The 24,587-nt window shown below is 45.5% G+C and overlaps 1 protein-coding gene across 1 annotated transcript in view; it reads left to right on the plus strand.

Moving 5' to 3' along the window:
• Window positions 1–8,182, plus strand: part of KLF15 (Kruppel like factor 15) — a 38,833-nt gene extending 30,651 nt beyond the window's left edge. Inside the window, exon 3 of the mRNA XM_036321848.1 lies at window positions 7,239–8,182. Coding sequence (XP_036177741.1) covers window positions 7,239–7,290 — 52 coding nt within the window. The 3' untranslated portion in view covers window positions 7,291–8,182. The remainder of the gene's footprint in view (window positions 1–7,238) is intronic.
• Window positions 8,183–24,587: the final 16,405 nt, after the last annotated feature.

Here is a 24,587-nt window from a genome sequence, read left to right on the forward strand (position 1 = left end):
CAGTGAGCTCAAGTGTTGTGAGAATCCCCTTTAAACAGTGACATTACTCATCTCCATGTGAGCAGTTTGTCTCTCTAGTAAATTTAATAAGGAAGTAAAAGGTGATCTCTGGCAGTGCTCACATATTCTTTACTATGTTTAGTGCAATACTATAAGCCTTGAATAACACCATGGGACCCATGCAAAGTGCAGCCAGTGATGCTGGAAGCAGAGAAAAGTCATGATGTTACAAGAAAAAGTGCATTGCTTGATACATACCATAGGTTGAGGTCTGTAGCTGTGGTTGCCCTCCATTTCAAGATAACTGCATCCAGTGTAAGTACCACAAAAAAGAAAGAAAGAAAGAAAGAAAGAAAGAAAGAAAGAAAGAAAGAAAGAAAGAAAGAAAGAAAGAAAAAGAAAGAAAAGAAAATTCATGAAGCTGTTGCCGTAGTTTCACCACCATGTGCAATAACCTTGAATTTTTTGTAAAATACATTTTTATCTCATATTGAAAATGCAGCTTTATATGAGTGTAGGATTGCTCTAAGAAAGGTGTACCTATAGACTCTAATGTGATTCAAGAAAAAACAATGTCATTTTATGACAACTTAAAACAAGAGGAAGGTGAAGGATTTAAAGCTGGAGAATTTAATGCCAACGAAGAACAGTTTGATCATTTTAGAAAGAGGTTTTGGCTTAAAAATGTCAAGATAACAGAAGTGGCTTCTGCTGAGCAAGAGGCAGAAGATACGTTTCCAGATGCCACTGAGAAATTCAGGGAGGCCCAGCCTGTGTGGCTCAGTGATTGAGTGTCAGACGGTGCACCAAGAGTGGTTGAGTGTTGCCGGTTTGATTCCCAGTCAGGGCACATGCTCCGGTTGCGGGCTTGATCCCCAGTGCAGGGCGTGCAGGAGGCAGCCAATCAATGATTCTCTATCATCATTGATGTTTCTATCTCTCTTTCCCTCTCCCTTCCTCTCTGAGATCAACACAAAAAATATATTAAAAAAACAACAACAACGAGACAGTTATTACTCAAGAAAAGAAGCAAGCACCAGGATGTAAGGCAGGAAGGGGTAGGCTAACCCTACTGTTTTGTGCAAATGCAATCAGGCGTATGATCAGGGCTGCCCTTACAAGTAAAGCTGCTAATCCCCAAGCCTGGAAGGGAAAAGATAGACACCCACTGCCAAGATTTGGGTTGTACAACAAGAAGGCCTGGACAGTGAGAACCCTTTTCCTGAGTTGGTTCCATTGCTTTATTGTCTATGAAGGCAGGAAGTAACTTGTCAGTAGGGACTGCCTTTTAAAGCACTTTTGATATTGGATAATGCCTGTGGCCACCCAGAATCCCATGAGCTCAACACTGAAGGCATCAAAGTGGTCTACTTGCCACAAACACAACATCTGTAATTCAGCTTCTAGATCAGGGGGTCAGAAGGACCTTTAAGGCTCAATGTACCATACTCTATGGAAAGGGTTGTCAACACTATGGAAGAGAACCTCAATAGAGAGAACACAATGAAATTCTGGAAGGATGCCATCGTTGTTATAGAAAAAGCCTGAAAGATGCCATCATTGTTATAGAAAAAGCCTGAAAGCCATCAAGTGTGAAACAATAAGTTCCTGCTGGAGAAAACTGTGTCCAGATGTTGCACATGACTTCACAGGAGTTACAACAGAGCCAATTAAGGAAATAGTAAAAGAAACTATGGATATGGCAAGAATAAAAGGTGGGGGGTGGAAGGTTTCAAGATATGGGTCTTGGAGAAATTCAAGAGCTAATTGACACCACACCAGAGGAATTAACAGAAGACAAGTCAATGGAGATGAGTGCTTCCAAACTGGTGCCAGATGATGAGAAAGAAGATGTGGAAGAAGTAGAGCCGGAAAATTAATTGACAGACAATCTGGCAGAAGGGTTTTGATTACTCAAGGCTGCTTTGGACATATTTTATGACATGGACCCTTTCATGATACAGGCCCCGAAATGAAAACAAATAATGGAGGAAGGATTGGTACTGTATAGCAACAGTTTTAGAGAAATAAAAAAAGAAACAAGTCCAACAAAACATGGTGTATTTCTGTAAAGTTACACTGAGTAACTTCCCCTCCTGCCTCCTTCCCCTCAGCCTACTCAGTGTAAAGACCTTCATGATGATAAAAAAGAATCTTAGATCACTAGGAAAAAAGGGAACTCCCTCAACCTGATAAAGTGTGACTATAAAAAAGCCTACAGCTAACATCGTACTTAATGGTGAAACACTGAGTACTTTTTCTTAAGATCAGCAACAAGATAACATGTTCACTCTTGCCACTTCTTTTGCATATTGTACTAGAGGTTCTACTCAGCTCTATAAGGCAAGAATGAGAAGCAAAATACATCAAGATTGGTGAAGAAGAAGTAAAAAGCATTTTTGTTTGCAGATGACATGGCTGCCTACATGGAAAATCCAAGGAATATACAGAAAAGAAACTAGAACTAATAAATGAGTTTAGCAAGATTGCTGGATACAAGGTCTAGATATAAAACTCAATCTCTCTGTAATAGCTACATCAGAAATTGAAGTAGAAAGTCAACACCATTTATAGTAGAACAAAAAATATTAAACAGGGATTAAATCCATAAGTCCTATAGGCTGAAAACTACAAAACATTTTTAGGAAAATAAAAGAATACCTAAATAAACAGAGATTCTTTGTTCATTGGTTGGAAGGGTAAACTTTGTTAGGGTGTCCACTGTACCCAAATTGATCTATAGCTTCAATGCAAACTCAATCGATTTCCCAGAAATTTCCAAATTCATATAGAAATGCAAAAACAAACAAGCAAAAAACAAAACCAACTCGGAAAAGGAATGAATTTGAAGGACTAAAGCTACCCGATTTCAAGCATTATTTCATCTACTCATTTGCCATCCTTATATCTTCTTTGATGAAATGTCTGTTCAAATCTTTGTCCATATTTCTTTCAAGATGCTTGTTTCTTATTATTGAGTTCTGTGCAGGGGAGCAAGGTTAAGGACATCTGTCCAAACCTGCCACGTGATTGGTGGGAAGATATTGGAAGTTCTGGGCCTGCCTTATGGGTTTCCTAGTCGCAGGCAGCCAAGAAGACAGGCCTATCCCTGCTATGGGGAAATGAAATGTGCAGAGCAGTGAGAGTCCCGACCAGGGGCCGACCAGAGCTTTGGTGTACTTGGGACTAGTAGTTAGAGAAATGCAAACAAACAAGAAAAAGGCGGGGCCTTGTGGTAAAATTACTTCATTTTCCTGTCCACCACAGCTCTTTGCTGCTGAAAGTAGGGCTACCTGTTCTAAGATCTCCCTGGGCAGGGTGGAGGGCAATTTGACTTACTATAGCCAGGGTTCCTGGGTCCCCAAAGCTGTGTCTGTTACTAACCAAGATGCCCTACTCATCACAGGGTTGTCAATGTAAGAAATGCCCAAACCTGTAAGAAATTTTATGAGTTTACTAGAGGCCCGAAAATGCACAAAATTTGTGCACTCGGTGGGAAGCGGAGGTCCCTCAGCCCGGCCTGCGCCTTCTCGGAGTCCAAGAGCCCTCGAGGGATGTCTGACTGCTGGCTTAGGGGAGCGAGCTTAAGCCAGCTGTCGGACATCCTTAGCACTGCTGTGGAGGCGGGGGAGGCTCCCGCCACCGCCGCTGAGCGGCCCTCCCCATATGGGAGCACATCGACCACCAGGGGGCAGCTCCTGCATTGAGCGTCTGCCCCCTGGTGGTCAGTGAACATCATGTGACCGGTCGTTCTGCTGTTTGGTCGATTTGCATATTAGCCTTTTATTATATAGGATTTGAGCCAAATTGACAATTACTGAGAAGCAAAATCTCAACGTATTGAGAAAATGCTCTGGAAAATGGCAGTTTTGCATTTTATTTCATACATTACAATCAAAAGAGGAGGCATGAGGGAGTTACATAAAATCCATCGGTGATAGATTAGGGAGGCAAGAGAAAGCAAAGCAGGGGAACCTCTGGGGTTAGGTACAAAGTAAAATGATAGACACATACTTCTTTTACATAGTTAGGTATAGGATAGCTAACAGCCAACAATTAACATGATAATAACAATTAGGGATTTGTGGTTTCCCCTCTGGTGAGGTGCTTGTGCTTTGAGGGATTGGGAGTTATTGCAAAGCTGTGCTATCAGGTATGTTATCCTAGATGTAAAAAGACAACAGACAGGCTCAGTTAAAAAATTGACCTTTGTTTGGGAAAAATACTGTCCTAGGACATGACTCCCCGCCTTGAACTGCTTTTAGTAAAAAAAAAGTTTTAATTTCAGACCATCCTATGTGGTTACTCTAGGTCTCTGAGTTTGTAAGGCTGCCACGCCAGCCTTCCCTGAGCTAGTCAGGTTTAGTATGTGGCCCCTTTTCGTCCACAGGGTCCTGGTGATTCCAGAACTAGCTTCTGAGGCCCCACGCTGCCCCAACAGGCCACCACAACCGGAAGCACGCACAACCCCCTACTCATTTGCTCAGGATTTAAGAGAATATTATACAAGGGGCTGCTGAAACTACAGACATTTATTTTCTCACAGTTCTGGAGGCTGGAAGTCTGAGATCATGGTGTCTATCCCCGTGGTCATCTTCTCCCTGTATCCTCACATGGTACTTCCTCTGTTCCCGTCTGTATCCTAATCTCTTCTTCTTATAAGTGTGGCAAGATAGTAAGAAGCTAGAAAAATTCTGGGGCAAGTAGAATAGAAAAACTGAGACAAGAAAATCAAATAAGGACAAACAGTTTGCACAGCTTACAGCCAGCTTTGAATCGCAAGATCTTATCTCCCCCAACCAAGGACACTTGAGAGCGAATGACTAATGCCTCCCTTTCCCAACCAGAGAAGACATAGCTTAACTCACCCTGGAACTGCCAAGGCAGGAGAAGGGGAAAGGGGAAAGGAAAGAAGGGAGAGTTTCATCTCACCCAAACAAGATGCAGCAATGTAGAAGGAGGCTTTGAAACCTAATCTGCTACTCAAGATATCTGGCAGAGCAACCTTGAAATCTGTAAGAAAGATATAAAACTCCTTGAACTCCCACTGGGCCCATGCTGAGGCTAGCTGGGTGCCCCTTGTGCTATATGCCAAGTGCATCTATAATAATAAAAGCATAACATGCTAATTAGACCAGATGTCCTTCCAGACAAAGCCACGGTGGTTGAGGGGGGGCGCCAAGCCCTTGCATGAATTTTGTGCATTGAGCCTCTAGTTTTTAATAAATTTGCTTGCCTTGCTTCCTTAATAAATTCACTTGCTTTGCTTCAACACTGCTGTCTGTCACTCATTTGAAATCTTTTTTTTTTTAATAAGGATTTTATTTATTTATTTATTTTTAAAAAATATATTTTATTGATTTTTTTAGAGGGAGGAAGGGAGAGAGATAGAGAGTCAGAAACATCGATGAGAGAGAAACATCGATCAGCTGCCTCCTGCACATCTCCTACTGGGGATATGCCCGCAACCCAGGTACATGCCCTTGACCGGAATCGAACCTGGGACCCTTCAGTCTGCAGGCCGATGCTCTATCCACTGAGTCAAACCGGTTTCAGCTCATTTGAAATCTTTCTTATGAGATTGAGAAGAGCCGGGGAGGGGACAACCCTCTCTCCTTCTGACTTAGGAGACTGCCCAGTAACATGGATTAGTGACTGGGATCTGAGTGGGATTGCTGCTAGCTGATCCTTATTAAAAAAAATTAGGAGATATCCGCAATCCTAGTTGCCTGGTTTTCTTTGATTCCCTCTGACAGATCAGTGAGTTCAGTCCCTTCGGGGATTTCTTTTTCTGTTTTGCCATCAGGGTTTAGGGGGTTGCAGCATAACAAAGATTAGCAAGACATACTGGGCCTGTGCCCAGGACAGAAAAATTGAAAGTAAAACCAAATGAGTGCTTGGACTTGTCTGGGTTCTGAAGAGAAAAGAGGCAAGCCCTTCCTCTGGTTTGAGTCTCAAATGGCCTCACGCGAGTAAGGGCCTTGCTGAGGTGTCTAGAGTTGAGCAGACACCTAAGATGTGCAGGGGACTCATAGGGCCTTCCATTTCACTTGTAATTAACTGGCTCATTTGGACACGCACATCAGGGTTGTCACTCAGTGCTCTGAGACCTTCCAGTTGTCAACCTGCCGCACATCTCTGCCCCGCGTGGTTTCTGGTGGCTCTATCTGCATCTGTATCCCCCTTGTAGGAAATGCAGAAAGGGAGATGGTTGTATCTGTCGGGGACAAGGGGGAGAATCAATTGGGGACCCCTCAAGTTTCAGAAATATTATCCTAAAAACTCAGAGGAAGTCTCTCCCTTAGGTTGCCTTTACAAACATTGTCAAGAAAGGCACTGGCCAGAAGCTATCAACGGACAACTGTTGTTATGTAAACAAAGGCTTAGGCAAGCTACCCTGGTTAAACCAATTGAGGCTAAGATCTTAAGGCTATTTACCAGGCTGATCTGGGCCCTTTACTCCACCCTTTAATTAGGGGACTGGTTCCAGGGGATAAATGGGATAAAGGGATCTTCTTCATGTATATACTCTGGGCTCTGATACCTAACTTTGAGACACCCTCCCTCCACCCCCCCAAAAATAGTTAAATATCTTGAGAAGGCTGACAGGCACAGCAGGGAATGTTGGTTTTGTCTTACTGAACCTTATAAAAAAATAGGGGATATCAGTAAATTACCTTCTTGGATATGGACAAAGGCATCTGCTATGCATGGCTCCATGGGACCCTCAAGACTGGGGGAGCAGACAGGAATGGCAAGTTTTCAGACACTCCAGTGGACAAATATATTTGGTAAAATTTTTTGAGGGAATGAGAATATTGCAAAACCTAGAAGGATCCCATCTTTACGATGACTGGTGATACTAGAAGTACTGAAATTCTTGCTCCATCAGGATCTTTGGCAGGAAAAACAGGTCAGTAACTCGTGGCATTATTGCCTCAAAGGAATAGAAGTGCACCAAAAGGTATTAAATTAAATGAGAAAGAGACATAAGGGACACTCAGCAGTCCAGAGTGGAGTTGTGTCCCCTGCCTGAGTGGGGCAAAATCCAACATCTTGGTATTGGTAAGCCCATCCTCAGGGCATGGGATAGGCCCTGCAGCCGGGAATTTGGGTGACAAAGTAAGACCAGTTAATCCTGGAAACCCAGGCCAGAGACGACGCCTTCTCCGGGAGTGGAAACCATGGAGAAGGAACGGGTATGCCCATTCTCTCCTAAGATCTCTCTTCTCTTTCAGATGGGAAACCAAAATTCAGTGCCACAAGATTTTCCACTGGGATGCATCCTAAAGATCTGGAAAAAGTCTGAGCCTCAGACTTTAAAAAGAAAAAGGTTAATTTTCTTTTGTAATACAACTTGGCCCCAATACCAACTCAGGAGCAGGGAAGTCTGACCTATACATGGACCTCTGGATTATAACAGCATTCTCCAATTAGATTTGTTTTGCATACATGAAGGCAAATGGGATGAAATAGCTTATATGCAAAATGTTTATAGCCCTTGACCAAGGTACAGATTTAAGAAAAACTGATAGAATGTGTATTGCCACCATATGAGATGAATTAAAGGGCACCTTCCTCACAGCCCCAGCAAGATGCTGGCCTCTGCCTGTGGAGAAACGACGCCCATGCCAAAGGCGGAACAGCCTGCTTCTCAGCTCACTCCCCTTCCCCAAGAGCAGCCGCCACTGTTTCATCCCTCGTTTACTGCTGTGGAAGGCCAAGCACTTCGGGCTGCATTTTTATCCAACAGACATCAAAAAGAGTTACCCCAAACTAGCCTTGGGACCCCAATCCACACTGAGCCCCTGGGAGAAACTACTTGCAGTGCTTTTCACAACCGAGGAAGAGCACACAAGCCACCAGATAGAAACCAAGGTGCAGTTTTAAGCCTGACACCTCCTCAAGGTCACCCAGCTCCCAGACCACAATGAACACCAAAGGGGCGATGCTATTCCTTTGGACACTGGAAAGGGAGTGCCCTGGGAAGGGGGCCTCCTCAAAAACCAGTGCAAATTGAGTGAGAATTTATACAAACTTAACACACATTAAACAACACTAAGACCTTTAAAGCCCTATCAGGCTGACAAACACAAGAGATGTGACTACCACCCAGGGCTGGTGAAGCTGCGAGGAAAAGGCAGCCTCAATTACCGTGGCGACCATGTGAAGCTGACAACCTTTCCGGATGGAAGGAGAGGGGGGTGGGGGGTGGGGGTGGGAGAGGAGGCGCTGATCTGCCCACAGGCACCAGAGACACGAAGGTGGACAACTTTTAACCAAACCAACTCCAAGATTAATTTTCAGAGCAGGACATGAGCCTTGGGTCAAAAGGCTGGACTTGCTTCCCAGCCTTGCCACTCACAGATGTGTGACGGGCTATAGAAGCTGCAGTTTCTTCATCTGTAAAGGGCGATGATAATAGCATCTGCCCTTAAAGTTCTAAGGATTAACTGAGCTATAGAAAAAACTAAGCTATTGTTATTGTCTTCTTTTATTGCTTGCTTTTTAAAAACAATAATCTGACATCTATAATCAGAACATGTATGTATGTATGTTTATGGATGTGTGTATTCATTCATGTGTATGTATATTTATGTATGCATGTGTTTGTGTGGGTGTAAATACTTGCGTGTTTACAGATGGGGAGAGTCACTGGCTATATTCTTTTTTTATTTTTTTTAATTCTCACCCAAGGATATGTTTTTATTGATTTTAGAGAGGGAGGAAGGGAGCGAGAGAGAGACAAAGAGAGACAGAAACATCAATGTAAGAGGGAAAATCAATTCATTGCCTCCCATATGTGCCCAAACCAGGGAGGTTTCCTCACAGGGCAGGTATGTTGAAGGTGAAAGAAGGCAGCAGGTACGGCTGTGTGGAGACACACTGCTGAAGCACACACAGGATCCATGCTCAGCCTCAGAGGTCAGTCACAGCCCAGGTCGGGGTGGGGGGAGGCAACAAAAGGGTAGAAAGTGAGCAGGGAGAAGGGTTGAGTTAAAAAGTGTCTCAGACTACCCTTTGTCCTTGCAGGCTTTGCTCTTCCTCTTGTTCCAGGCTCTCTTGCCTGGAGTGTGGCTTAATTATTGATCTTGAGAAGTGAGTTAACTTCTTCGTTACAGATAAATTCCAATTAATAAATGCAGGAGGGCACAGCTGGCGTGGCTCAGTGGGGGGAAATATTCCATGCAAATGGAAACAAAACAAAAAAAGCTGGGGTAGCGATATTTATAACTGACAAAATAGACTTCAAAACATAGGCCATAAAAGAGACAAAGATCACCATATGGTACTAAAGGGATTGATCCAACAAAGGATATAACTCTTGTAAATATATATATGTATCTCCAATAGGCACACCTAAATACATATAGAAAATCTTGGTGGGCAGATAGCAATACAGTCATAGTTGGGGATTTTAACACTTCACTGTCATCAATGTATAGAGCTTCCAGGCAAAAAAAATCAACAAGGCAACAGCGACCTTAAATGACACACTGCATCAGATGGATTTAACGGATATTTACAGAACATTTCATCTCAAAGCAGCAGAATATACGTTCTTCTCAAATGCACATAAAACATTCTCAAAGGCAGACCGCGTGTTAGGACACAGGCTAAGTATTAACAAATTCAAGAAGATTGAACTCATATCAAGCATCTTCTCTGACCACAATGTTATAAAGCTAGGAATTGACTACAATAAAAAACTGAAAAACATTCAAACACATGAGGGCAAAATAGAATGTTATTAAACAACAAATGGGTTAACCCTGCGCTCAAGGAAGAAATCAAAATTACCTGGAAACAACTGAAAATGAACAGACAACAACCCCAAATCTATGGGACACAGCGAGCGTAGTCCCGAGAGGGAAGTTCATAGCATTGCAGGCCTACCTCTAGAAGCAGCAAAAATCTCAAGCAAACAATCTAACCCTATACCTGAAAGAACTAGAAAAATAAAAATAAACAATGCCCAGAGTAAGTACAAGGAAGGAAATAATAAAGATTAAAAGTCTGGAAACAAACCTCTGTATCTATGGTCACCTAATTTTTCCCCCCTTTTATTGAATTTATTGGGGTGACACTGGTTAACAAAATTATACAGGTTTCAGATACACAGTTGTACAACACATCATCTGTATACCATTATGTGATCGCTACCCCAAGTCAAGTCTCTGTCCATCACCATTTATTCTCACTTTGTCCCCCTCTACCCCACTGCCACCCCCCAGCAATCACCACACTATTACCAGTGTCCATGACTTTCTCTCTCTTTTTTTCCTTTTTTGCTCAATTCCTCCACCCCCACCTTTCTAATAGCTGTTGGCCTGCTCTCTGTGTGACCACCTAATTTTTAACAAGAGTGCCAAGTCTGTTCAATGGGGAAAGAACAATCTGTTCAACAAATGGTGCTGTGACAGCTGGATAGCCTCATGCAAAACAAGGCAATGGGACCCTTACATCACGCCATATGAGTTAACTATAAATGGATCAAAGACCTCAACGTAAGTGCCCAAACTATAAAACCCTTAGAAGAAAACATAGGAGTAAATCTTCATGACCTTAGATTTGGCAATAGATTTTTAGATATAAAACCAACAGTAGAAAAAAAATAGCAACAAAAAGAAAAAAAATAGATAAATTTGGACTTCATTAAAATTAAAAGCAGACACTCTCAAGAAAGTGAAAACACAACCCACAGAATGGGACAAATATCATGTATCCGATAAAGGAATTGTATGTAGACTATGTGAAAACACAACTCAATAACAAAGAGACAAATCACACAATTAAGAAATGGACAAAGAATCTGAGTAAATATTTCTCCAAAGAAGATGTACAAATGGTCCATCAGCACATGAATAGATGTTCAACATCATTAGTTTTCAGAGAAATGAAAATCAATACCACAATGAGATACCACTTCACCCTAGAAGAGCTCTAATCTAAAAGTCAGATAATAGCCATTGTTAGCAAAGATGTGGAGAAATTGGAACCCTCATATACTGCTGGTGAGAATGTCAAATGGGGCAGCCACTTTGGAAAAACAGTCTGGCAGTTTGACAAAAAGTTAAGTCAAAAGGTTAAACATCGACTTACCCTTTGACTCAGCAATTCCATTTTCAAAAGACTTGAAATATGTTCACATAAAAACTTCTACACAAATGCTCATAGCAGCATTATTCATAGTAGCCAAATGGTAAAAACAATTTACATGCCAATTGAATGATGGATGGACAAAGAAGATGTGGAATGGAATTTTATTTGACCATGAAAAAGAATGAAGTACTGATGCATTCTATTACATGATTGAACTTTGAAAATAAATCAAGTGAAAGAAGCTAATCACAAAAGACCATATATTATAAGATTTTTTTTATATGAAATGTCCAGAATTGGTAAGTATAGAGAGAAAGAAAGTAGATTAGTTATTGCATAAGGGCTGGGGGATGATAGATGGGGAGGAGGGTAAGTAATAGCCAAAGGGTGCGGGGTTTCTTTTTGAGGAGATGAAAATGTTCTGTAATTGAGTGTGGTGAGAGGTGCACAACTTTGTGAATATACTAAAAAGTACTAAATTTTATACTTTAAATTAGTGAATTGTATGATACATGACTTTAATTCTTCAATGAAACTGTTACCATAAAAATAAAGTGTCAAAGACCCATGTGAGGAAAACAATAATAACAAAAGTAAACTAAAGACATAAAAAAAAGGCCTCAATAAGCAGTGCTTTTCCTGGAAAAGGAGATAATATTTTGAAGACAGCAATTTCTCTTAAATCAATCTACAAATTCACTTCAATCACATTCAAAATTCTAATAGAATTTTTTAGAATTTAAAAAATTGATTCTAAATGTGAACAAAAGGAATAAATGTTGGAAAATGGCCTAGTCAGTGGTTCTCAACCTTCTGGCCTTTTAAATACAGTTCCTCATGTCATGACCCAACCATAAAATTATTTTCATTGCTACTTCATAACTGTAATGTTGCTACTGTTATGAATCATAATGTAAATATCTGATATGCAGGATGGTCTTAGGGGACCCCTGTGAAAGGGTCGTTTGACAGCCAAAGGGGTCGCGACCCACAGGTTGATAACCACTGGCCTAGATGTTTTTTGAATGAAAAAGAGAAATGGGGATTGTTTGTCTTAACAGATATAATAATTTTTTGAAAGGTCCAGGGATTTAAAGACTCTGCCGGGTGCAGGAAAAGGCAAATAGGAAAAATAAGTGAGAACACAGAAACAAGAACCAGCCTCATGCATTCCTGGGCCTTTAGTATGAGAAAAGTGTCATTTCAAATCAATGAAATGGATTATTTAGTCAATAATATTGGACTCAATGACCGAAATCCCAAAACTTATATTTCTTCCAAAAGAATTAAATATTAAGATGTACAAATAAAACCTTAAAGGAATTGGAGGAAAACATAGGAAACTAATTCTTCAAACTTGGCTTAGGGAAGGCTATTCTCAGCCAGCTGAAAAGCAAAAGTTGGATGAATTTGTCCACATAAAAACTAAAATTTCCACATGGCAAAGGGCCTTTTCAACCAAGTTAAATGTCGAAATGAAAATTAGTTTAATAATTTCACCATTTGTGAATATTTTAAGATCTGGAATATATAAAGTGGTCTTAAATTCAATAGGAAAAAGATACCCTTCAAATATTATCTTTGCCATCATGAGATTTTTTTTTAAAAAAAAGAGAGAATTTGAAAGATGTTCAGCAGGCATGTACTGTTTACTTTGGTACAGAATGTGCAGCTGTGAGGTCCATATCTGTGCTCATGACAAGGTAGCTCAGTAGAGGAGAATCTCTTAGCCCTCTGAGGACAGGAGGGTTCTTAGATATAACTCAGTTTCAGATTCTTTTATTATTTATTTTTTTTCTTTTGTTTCTTTTTAAATAAAACATTTCATCTTTTTTTACTTTCAAATGCAGCTGACATACATTATTTTTATTTATTTATTTTTTTAAAATTCTTACATTATTATATTATTTTCAGGTGTGCAGCCCAGCGGTTAGACATTACATAACTTAATAAGTCATCATCCCAATAAATCTCACACCCATCTCACACCATACAGTGTTATTATATTATTAATTATATTCTGCTCATAACTATTTGCCAGAATACCCTCAACTGATCTGAACTTATGTAGTGGCTAACCTTGATGGAAACTGACTGAAGCCATTTATTTGTCTTCAGTTTTCCTACTTGACATGAATATTCATGATTGGGACCAGAGGAATGCTAATGTGTTTGATTATGGGTGCCACCTCAAACCCTGGAAAGAGCTACACAAGATAGAGTATATGCACCACCATCCCTTCCAAAACAAGACATAGTCTAAATGCAGAAACCATCCGGTCCCAGCAACCTCAATTCCATCTTCCCAAATGTTGCCAGCCCCTCCTTTCCTGTGTACTAATGATCTTGAGCAATCCTGCTCATTCTTTTGAGAGCAGCACATAAATCCAATGTCACATTTTATAGACTGTGGATTTTATAATTTAGAGAGAGAGATGAGGGAGAGAGAGAGAGAGAGAGAGAGAGAGAGAGAGAGAGAATGATAAACAAAACGTTAACATGTGGCAAAATGTTAATAATAGGTAACTCTGGGTAAAGGATAATAAATGGGTATATTTTGGACTATTCTTATTCTTGCAATTTTTCTATGAGTTTGAAATTATTTCTACATAAATGTCCATTATTATATCTTATTATTTCTGCCTGCTCTTACATCTCCCATTTAATCTCAGCTATTGTCTTATTATCATTTATATCTTGTTCCATGGATTCCCAAGTTTTCTAGAATTTTATTGAGATTGCTTCGCAAATGCTTTCTGAAATTTACAGTTTGTTTTTTGCAGGTCATTTAAACAAATATGCTCTTTCCCTGTGAGGGTAGTTCTTTGACAACTTTCTTAAGTCTACACTACAGCCTCCTCTGATCTTTGCAGAGGCCTCCCCCCCCCCCCCCCCCCCCCCCCCCCCATTTATCACTTAAAGGAGGAGAGAGCTATCTGGGCATGGTGCTTGTAGGCACACAGAGTGAACAGCTCTCCTTCTCTCGCTGCCTCTTCAGAGGAGGGGACCTGAGCAAAGCATTTCTTGCCAACTTCCTTGTGGCCTATAGACTTTACTTCCACTGGGTCTCTGGCGTCCCGCGGGGGGGTCTTCTGATCCTGTAGACTGGCTGTCTGAGGAGTGAGCGCATGCTTGCAGCTTTCCGCAATCTGTAGCGCTTCTCTTGCCAGGACGACTATAATCCAAGACGCAAGGCCCCTGTGTGTCCTGGCTCCCGTGGGTGTATCATTTGCCACTTCCCAGAAGGCTCTTCCACTTGCTGGCGAATGCTGGCGTTGGAGCACGGGCATAGGGGAGTAGAAAGGGATGAAATCGCTGTCTGTGGCACAAGTGGCTCTCACACGGGGGCTTGGAGAGGTTCTGACGGGCCATTGAGCAACAGCTCTAATTTGCAACGCTGTGGAAACTGCTGTGTTGCACAAGCATTGCCTCTGCAATGTCTGGGAGATTGTGTCATGACTTGCTGGTGTTGCTATCAACACTCGCATTAAATTGTGGACCCCCCCCTCCCCCGCCCCGCTCCAATACCTAGAAAAGAAGGAAGGAAGCAAGAAAGGAAGGAGGGGGGGGGGCAGGAAGGGAGGGAGGGAAGGAGGGAAGGGAGGGAGAAAGAAAGGGAAGGAAACATGGAAGGGAGGAAGGAAGGAAGGAAGGAAGGAAGGAAGGAAGGAAGGAAGGAAGGAAGGAAGGAAGGACACAGAAAGGGAGGGAGGGAGGGAGACAAGGAAGGAAAGAAAAGGAGTAGACAGGCTGCTTGGGAACTGAAAGATTGGGTGACCAGGTTATGGATCTTTTTAAAAATACTGTCTGTCACCAGATTCCTCTCTTTAGGGCCATCCTGACTCTTCCTTGCTCAAATAGCTTCTGCATTTCCCATCACTTCCAGGGTTAACATGGTGTTCGAGTCTCTTTCTGGTCAGTGATGCAGATTCTAGTTTAATACAGTGGTGGACAACATTGTAACCCGGCCATTGGAGGGTGGTGACCATCCCCTATAAGGTGGGTGGGAAGAGAAGTGGGGCATTGGTCCCGTCCTTCCACTGCGGGAGTATCTTAAATCCTGGCGAAGGAACCATGTGCGTTTTAAAGGTGACCCCTCGGAGACCAGTGGGTGAGAGAGGGGGCAGAATGAGCGGGCCAATGCGGAATAACCAACACAAGGTGTTTTGCACCCGTATCCATATGGAAGAACAGTCAGGACAGGAGCCGCGGAAAGAAGGAGAGCTGACGCCTATGGAGTGCTGACTCTGTGCCAGGCATCTGTGTGTGCTTCGCATCCTAAATTCCCTCAGTGCTTACACACCCTGCAAATGAGGGCTCTGTGCGACTCTATTTCACAGGGGAGGGGGTTGAGGTACCGTCAGTGTTCCGTGAGGTGAGCTCACACCTGAGCAGATGAAGGCACAGAGAGATTCAATGCCTTGCCTGGGGAGATCAGCGAGGACTTGAATCTTGCCTGCATCAGAGCCTGTGCTTCTAATTGCTGCCTTGTTCAGGCCCCACCAGAAGCCAGGGGATCCCCTCCAAACGTTTTTCCCATGGCTGAGATGCCCTCATTCTTACCCTCCACTTCCACTGCCTCGATCGCCCACATTCCTTCCAGATGGACCCCCTCTCTCACAGGACCCCCTCATCTCTCCGTGCTTCCTACTGGTAGTCCTGAACCGCAGCCCAGGGAACCTGCCACAGCTGCCCCTGGCCTACAGCAGCAAATTGCATTCGTTTTCCTTGTCAGGGTCATGAGTTTTGCCATGTACTTGAACGAGCTGTATGTCATTAGCCTTGTTCTTCAAATCAACCCCCTACTTAAATGTATTTATTTAAAAGGAAATATCATAGCTCTCCCATAAATGGAAAACCAGTTCTTTTCAAACAGACCTTACAATACATAGAAAATCATTAAAATTTAAAAGACTCATCCAAGGATCACCTATAATCAAGAACTGTTCTTGCCCTGACCGGTTTGGCTCAGCGGATAGAGCGTCGGCCTGCGGACTCAGGGGTCCCAGGTTCGATTCCGGTCGGGGGCATGTGCCTTGGTTGCGGGCACATCCCCAGTCGGGAGTGTGCAGGGGGCAGCTGATCGGTGTTTCTCTCTCATCGATGTTTCTGACTCTCTATCCCTCTCCCTTCCTCTCTGTAAAAAGTCAATATAATGAAAAACAAACAAAACTGTTTTTCCTAGCACCATTTGAAAGCACACATTTATTTGCAATTCTTTATGTGCAAATCTAAAGAGAAGATTTGTTTGTGTTGATTGACACAGTGAAGTTTTGTTTTGTTTTGTTTTCAGGTCAAATCTTTTTCCCTTTTCCCTTATTGTTTTAATCTTCGGTTTCATGCTTATTAACTTTTCCCTTACCACCAAGATTACATAAGTATTCACCGAAATAGGCTTTTACGGTTTCGTTTTTCGTTTGAATCTTTAATCCATCTAGAACAAGAAATAGGAGCCTGACTTTGTCTCATTTCAAGGGGTTGGCCATTTGCCCAAACTGTTTATGAGAAAACATGCTTTCCCCACTAATCTGAAAGGTCATCTTTTCGCATATTAAATATTTATATAATTTCAGGTTCACATTTAGATTTTCTATTCTTTGCCATTCCGTGTTTGCATTAGGAATTCAATGTTTAAAAGATTTTACCTTTTCTATACGATCATCTCATTTCCCCACCCACCTGTTTTGCTTTTCCAATATTTCCTGCTGGAAAATGGACATTTTTGACACTATTATGTCTTTCTATGCAGGGACATGTCGGTTCTCTCCATTGACTTCAGAATTTGTATTTCTCAGGTCAGAGTTGCAGTCTCCTGTCCCGTGTGTGTGTGTTTCCTTGCTTGGTTTATTCCTAACTTCTTATTGAATTGTGAATGAGATCTTTTTTTCCAATATATTTTGCTGTAGTTATTTTGGGGCCTTTGGCAAGCCACAGGTTTTGTATATTTATTTTGTAACTGGCCACTACACTGAGTTTTCTTTTCAGTTGGAAGAGCGTTTTCACCCTGTGGCTTCCTTGGGATGTTTCGCCCCGGGCCCCTCTGAAGCAGTCGCCCAGCAGCCCAGGCCGATTCCGTGGCTGTCGCGGGGGCTGGTTGGCCCTCAGCTCCGGCTTGAGGAAGAGGCACTTTCCCCTCAGGAACATCCAGGGGTCCATCTCCAAGCAAAATATTTTTCCCATGAAGGAGCTTCTTTTACGTCAGCTGGTATTTTGGTCAGGAATTACAGAATGTACTTCACAACAAATTCAAAACACACTTCTTCAAACCAGGCCTTTCCCAACAAGATCAGCAACAAATGTGTTACTTTTCTCACACCTTGGACATGTAGGAAAGTGTGTACTCAGGGAGCTGGCTGGGCGCCGGCCTGGGGAAGGTGCCAGGCTGCATGAATGCTCCGGGATAGGGGCCTGACTTGTTCTTGTTTGCTGGGCTCTGAATAGCTGCTAAGAGTCCCTCCCAACACCGCGGGCGCCGGGTCTGCTGTACTGCTGCCGAGGAGCGGGAGGCAGCAGTACAGGGGCGCCCGGGTTTACCACCTGGGTGCATGGCTGTGTTTGTCCCCAGCATTTCCCATCTGCCTCCTGGGATGAAGGAGCCACTTTCCCGTTTTTAAGAAGAAGAACTGGGGTTTCACATGTTTAAAGTAATTTGCTCCAGGTTCATAGTCATTCAGGACCGAGCCTGGGTTTGAGCTCAGTTTAAGTCAGCGAGTCTCGCCTCAGGATCCCTTTACATTCTTAATCAATTCACTGAAAGTTACTGAGGACTTTGATGAGTTTTATTTGAAACTAGAGGCCCAAAGCAGGAAATTCGTGCAAGAGTAGGCCTTCCTTCCCCTGGCTGCTGGCACTGGCTTCCCTCGGGCACCCAGGACCGGGGCTTCCGGCCACCTGCCACAGCCCACGGGCCGGTAGCCTGGGCCACCCGCTGCGGGGCGAACATGGTGCGATGGCCGGGCCCCTCACCAATCGCATCACACCCGCCTTGGCTGGCCTGGTGCCAGTGGGTGTCATAGCGTGGTCCCAGATGGTCATCTAGATGGTCGTTCTGCTGTTTGACTGATCAATCGATTTGCATATTACACTTTTATTACATAGGATTAGAGCTGACAGGCTTTTATAAAAAATTCTCACCCGAGGATATGTTTTGAAAGAGAGTGAGGGAGAGAGAGAAAAAGAGAGAGAAACATTGATTTGGTTGCCTCTCATATGTGCCCCGACAAAGACTGAACCTGCAATATAGGTATGTGCTCTGACCAGGAACCAAGCCCACAGCCTGTTGGTGTACTGGACGATGCTCCAACTGACTAAGCCACCCGGCCAGGGTATAGAACTGAGAGACTTTTAAGGCACAAGCATACCCAGCCCACATCTCCTGGGCTGTCGGAGCTACGATGCCATGACACGACACGTCATTCCTGAAGATGCCCTGTACTCACATGAGAGGACACGACAGGGGAATAACCTCTTAGCACTATCATGAAAGTGATTTTCACCTTGAAAACCCCCTGGGAGGGTCTTGGGCCCCGGGGCTCTCTGGATTACACTTTGAGAACCATGACTCTAAACTGCTGAGAGCTAGGCCTTTGTGAGCACAAATCAAGGTGACTTGTTTCTGGCCTGGAAGAACGGGTCCAGATGAACTAATTGTGATATAGAAATGGATGGAGGATGGAGAAGACGGCGGTGGGGACGACAGGAACTAATCCCCCTTTGCTGAGTGACTCTGGTCAGCACCTCCAGCAACCCCGTGATGGAGACACCAGCACCACCACGGCCCACGGAGGCTGTGAGCAGAACGAAGTGGCTTGCCTGAGGTCATGCAGAAAGTGAATGGGTTCAGAAGCAGAAAGACTGGCCAGACAGAGGGACCTGCTGAAATGACTGTCAATGACCTTCCCAGGCTTGCTGGCCCAGGGGAGGTCCTCACCTGATGTCTTGGCCTGATGCTTGGTTGACTGAGCAGGGACTGTGGGACCCAGCCTGTTCCAGCACCTTCTTCCACTATCACTGAGCCTCTAAGTGCCTCTCTGCATGATGCAGGCTAATCCAGGGGGCAGATGTGAACTGATGGTTGGACAGATATCCAGCCCAGGCTGGGTCAAGTCCTGTAGTAGCAGTGCAGACTCACTCTTTCCTCTGGCTTTTGAAGGCGGGCCTCTGCAAGCTCCCATCCAGTTTCCCCTATCACAGCACCTGCCCCTTCCACACACATGGCCTTTCTTCCTGCTGCTGCCTCAGCCAGAGTTGCCCTGCCAGCCCCTCCCTCAACTCCCCAGTTCCCCCAGCTCCTCAGAGACCACACAAACCTGCATGCTCTCTGGTCCCAGCCCTGGCCAGGGCCAGTGGGACCTGGGATTAAGTTGTCTTCTCCATGTTGTCCCTGCTCAGCTCTGGGCACGGCCACAGCTGTCCCAGCAGCATCTTGGCCCAGCCATGCCGGTTGGCTCCTCCAACCATACCCCTTCCTCTACCCCACCTGCTTCCCTGCCAACCCAGAGCCAAGCCAGGCTCTGCTCCTCTCCTGTTCTCTCGCTGCTGCTTCACATGGGCTCATGCTTCACTGTCCCACAAGGCTGAATTTCCCACTGGCTAGACCAGTGATGGCGAACCTATGACACGCATGTCAGAGGTGACACTCGCACTCATTTTTTTGGTTGATTTTTCTTTGTTAAATGGCATTTAAATATATAAAATAAATATCAAAAATATAAGTCTTTGTTTTACTATGGTTGCAAATATCAAAAAATTTCTTTATGTGACACGGCACCAGAGTTAAGTTAGGGTTTTTCAAAATGCTGACACGCCGAGCTCAAAAGGTTCGGCATCACTGGGCTAGACCAAGGGTGGGGAGCGTCCCGCGAAATCATTTGGTCTGGCCCTGCCAAGGCATTAAGGGTGAGTTAATTAAATGTTCGACCACATATAAGAGGCTAATTTTTAAGCTGATAATTTTGTATGGCTCTTGAATGATGTTATAAATATCCAAAAGGTCCTTGGCAGAAAAAAGGTTCCCCAGCCCCGAGCTAGACCCCAGCCCTGCCCGCCCTCAACTCTCCCTGCCTATTGGCCAACACAGGTAAGGCACAGGCCCTGCCCTCGGGGAAGGCAGTTTAGCTGGGGAGGACAGATCCCCCAAGAGCAAACGGGAAACCATGTGCAAGGCCAAGAGCATGGGCCGGGGGCACCAGGGAGGCTTTGGAGGGAGCCTGGATGTGGGTAATGGGGAGGAGGAGATACCAACACAGAGAATGAGTACATTAAGCTACTTCATCTCTCTGACCCTCAGTTTCACCATCTGTAAAATGGGAGTGATAAAACCTACCACACAAGGGACCTATGGGGTGCTTCTGTCCCCAAAGACACCCTGGCTGTCTCTGGCTCTCACCGCCCCATGGCCCTTTGCCAGCCACAACCGTAAAGGTCGCTGGTGAGAAGGAGCACCCCGGTCCCACACAGACAGCCACCAGCTGCCGGGTGAACTGCTCACGTGCTCATGCATCTGGCGGCTGGAAGCTCACAGTAGCAGCCGCAAGCAGCCTCTCTTTCTTCTTCGCTTTCGGTCACTAACTCTCTGGCTTTGTCCTCCCTTCCCCCGCTGGCAGGAAAGTTATGAATGGAATGTACGAATTCCAGCCCACGTGCGCGCTCAAGAATGCGGCCGCCGTGACCTTCCTCGGGGGCGGGGCGCTCCCCTCGGAGCCCTCAGCCCGCGGTTAGGTCTTGGCACCTGGCATCGCGCGGGCACTCAGAGCCACTCAGCCTGCCGCCTGCAGCTGGAGAGTCAGAGGGCAGGCCTGGGAGGGCAGCGGAGCGGCCAGGGCACAGGCACCCAGCAGGAGAGCAGGCAGGCGCACACGGCGGGATGTGCATAGGCACTCACACACACAGAGCAGGGTGCACCCACACAGCCTGTGTACACGCCCACTGCACGGAGCCACCGCAGGTGGGACACCTACAATGGCGCGCACACATCCATACCGTGTTCTTCACAAATACACGCAACCAGGGTCTGCACGCACAGAGACATTGACACACCAGATGCTTGCACACGTGTGCACACCTCCCTGCACACACACATTGCAGTGCTGTGTGCACACGTACAGCAGGTCTTGCACATACCTCAAAGGAGCTCGGATGTCCCTCGCATATGTGCACAGACCCCTTACATACACTTCAAGGGAAGACTTGGGCGAACAGCGTCATTCTCCTCAGTGGACAGGCGGAAGGCAGAGAACCATGAAGACCTGGGCACCGGAAGCCCCCCGCGGCCCCCGGGGCTGGCCACCCCTTCCCTGCCCTGTTGGCCTTTCTCTTGGCATGGAGGCCTTCGGGGACAAGCTGCACAAGGCGATGCTGGGGGTACAAGGTGCTCCTTTCTCAATGGCTTGTGCTAACTCAGGTCCTGGTGTTTGTGTTAAACCAGGCATGAGGGCTTAAGCCTGCAGTGGTTCTCAATCTTCCTAGTGCCGCGACCCTTTAATACAGTTCCTCATGTTGTGGTGACCCCCAATTTCATTGTTACGAATTGAACATAATTAAAGCATAGTGATTAATCACAAAAACAATATGTAGTTATATATGTGTTTTCTGATGGTCTTAGGCGACCCCTGTGAAAGGGTCATTCAACCCCCAAAGGGGTCTCGACCTACAGGTTGAGAACGGCTGGCTTAAGGAGTGGGAGCTGTTGGAGAACTGGAGGGTTAATAGGGGCCCCTAAGGCTGACCCTACCCCAGCTCCTTGCTGCTTTGGCTGCCAGCCAGCCCTCGTGTCCATGCCAGCTCTAGCACCTCCATGGGCATGCTCCCACCGGACACTGGGTTCTCCCATGGGATACGGGGTAAACAAACCTCCCACCCCGTGGGAACCGGGCATCCTGCCAAACCTCTCCTCCATCCACTTCTTCATTCATCCACCCAGGAATTATTGTGAATGTTAGTGACATGCCACACACACACCACAGGGACACCAGTCCGTCAGGACACCGCAGCCCCTGTCCCCACCCCATGCAAGCTTCCAGCCTGCGGGTACACGTTGTTTGACCTTGTTATGATTTTAAAACTTCTCATTTTCTGTAAAAATCTAGATTTCTGTCTTTTCTTAAAAATGGGAGCCTCTGCTATCGCCTTGCCCAACTACGCCTTCTGACTGACCTGGGCACTGCTCCTTGCTTCTGCTCCTGCCTTTCTCTCTCCCTCCTGCTGTTGGGACATGGCGCCCCCCCCCCCCCTCCCCTGGATGTTTGTGGCAGGTCCCACCTGCCACCTCCAGGGGGCTGCCCCCAGCCCAGGCAGGGACGGCAGGGACAGCCCTGGTAGAGCTGGAGGCACTGGATTAAGCCCCCTGATTCAGAGCTCTGGGCATATGTGTGTTTAAGTGGGAGGGAGGCAGGGTATGCAAGCATCTCAGGAGAAAGGTCAGTTGGAATCAGGAGGTGCAGAAACCTTGGGCTCTTCATAAAGGCACGTGGCTTTGAAACATGGCAGATGCTGACCTCAGGGGAACCCACTGTCCGCTTTATCCATCATGCCCTCTGAGGAAGACACTGTGCGACTGCGAGCTGCCCCGCAGGCTTCACTATTACGTCTGTGTGTGAGTGGGGTGTGGCGGGGGTCCGTTTCCAGAGAGCTCAAACAGGGCGGGATCCTGGGTCACCTCTCTGTTTTTAGACATGACTTTGATGACACATTCCAGCATTTCTGACTGCATTTTTGCGTTGTCCTTTGTTTTCATAATGGCATCCAACTGCTGGTTGAGTCCAGAGCCCAAGTGAGTGGCCCCAGACATTCTTCCTCAGGCCCCCTAGCCATTGCCATCTCACCCGTTTCCCTTGGTTTAGGGGAGATACATGTCTGCACCAGCACCTGCACTTCCAGTCCTCTTGCCGCTCTCTAGTTCTCGTGATAATGATAACAAAGTGCACCAGACACAACTGCACAGTGGTTGTTCCCACGGCCAGGGTGAGGCTGCCGGATGGGTCTGCTAGTCCCCTGCGATTGGCCCCGGGAGACCCCGTCCTAGGATCCTGCTTTTCAAAGGGGTTTGTCCTTTCCTCTCAACACTGGAGTCTGGGATCTCAATACCCCAGGGTGACAGGCCACCCTTTGAGAGAGTACCTGCCCGTGAAGTGTGGCAGTCCTGGCCTCCACAGCTACCTGTGTGTTCTCTCCCCTCCCCCTTCCACAAGATGCTGGGTGGATGGTGTGCACCCACAGTCACCTGGACATGCATCTGGTCTCCAAATGTCCTTGACCCTAGAGCAGGGGCCAGGATGAATGTCCAGGCTCAAGGCAACTCCTTCTAAATACACGGAGATGGGCACAGACCCAGAAAAAGGGTGAATTCCTGAGCTGACTGGGATTTTGGTTATGTGAACATAGGAAATGGAGAGAGATTCATTCGAGCAATGAATTCCATTTAAAACGACCTGCACACCAATAAATAAATAGATAAATAAATAAGGGGGGGAAAGCATCTGAAATTTGATTTTTCAGTCATGAGGCTGAGCATAGTTAATAGACAATTGAGTAATTTCTACTTTTTACACATATGTTTTTCCATCTCTGGCATTCTATAATAAAAGTTTGCAATAGTTAAAAGAAGCAAAATAAAATGAAATAAAGAAAATGACCTGTATAGTCTATAATTCATCCTGACAGCATGGAATTTAATCTCTAACTTTAAAATGTGATTATCTTTTAGCTAATTTATTTATTTATTTTGCTTTACTCTTATGTTTCACATCTAATTTTGACTTCAGTGCCACCCCCTAAGGAACCCATATTTGGGGGAGTTCAGCTTGGGGGGCGGGGAGGGTGAAGGGGTGGAGAGTCTGCCCTGCCCTAGAGGGACCATCGGCTCTGGTCTTCCCAGGCCCCTTCTCCTGGGCTGTGCCTGGAGCCACTCTCTGAGATTCTGGGGTGGAGTGGCCCAGACTGGGCCAGGCAGGAGTGAGGGAGGAGGAGGCGGCCACGTGTTCAATAGAGGCTGAAGGGAGAGCTCAGACATTTGGGGGCCTTGATCTTGGCAGGAAAGTCTCCATGGATCCCCTCCCCTGCCCTGTCAAAGGCCAGTTACTCAAGAGGCAGCAGAAAGTCCTGGACGTACTGAATTGTGTGCTGGCCTCTGGGCTCATGTAACCCCACTCTCCATTGTGCAATGGGATGAAAGGGCCACCAGGGAGGGAAGGCACACACAAGGGCTTTGCATCATCTATACGTGGAACTGGGTCAATCAATTATACACACTTGGCACGGAGAGGGAGAGAGACGGCAAAACTGGTTCCCACTGTGCAGGCGATGCATGCCTTGGGAGCCCGGGAGAAGAGGAGTGAGGAGGATGCCGGGTGCCTGCTAAGTGCAGAAGTGCCTGTAAATGCTCCGCTCTTACTAACAGCTCCGTGGCCAGCACAGAAACCTGGCAGCTCTCACTCCCGTACTTGGTCTCCGCAGTGGTACCTCTGTACCAGGGTGTAAGAATAGGC

This window comes from Myotis myotis, unplaced genomic scaffold, assembly GCF_014108235.1.
Source record: "Myotis myotis isolate mMyoMyo1 unplaced genomic scaffold, mMyoMyo1.p scaffold_m19_p_9, whole genome shotgun sequence".
NCBI classification, from domain to species: Eukaryota; Metazoa; Chordata; class Mammalia; order Chiroptera; family Vespertilionidae; genus Myotis; species Myotis myotis.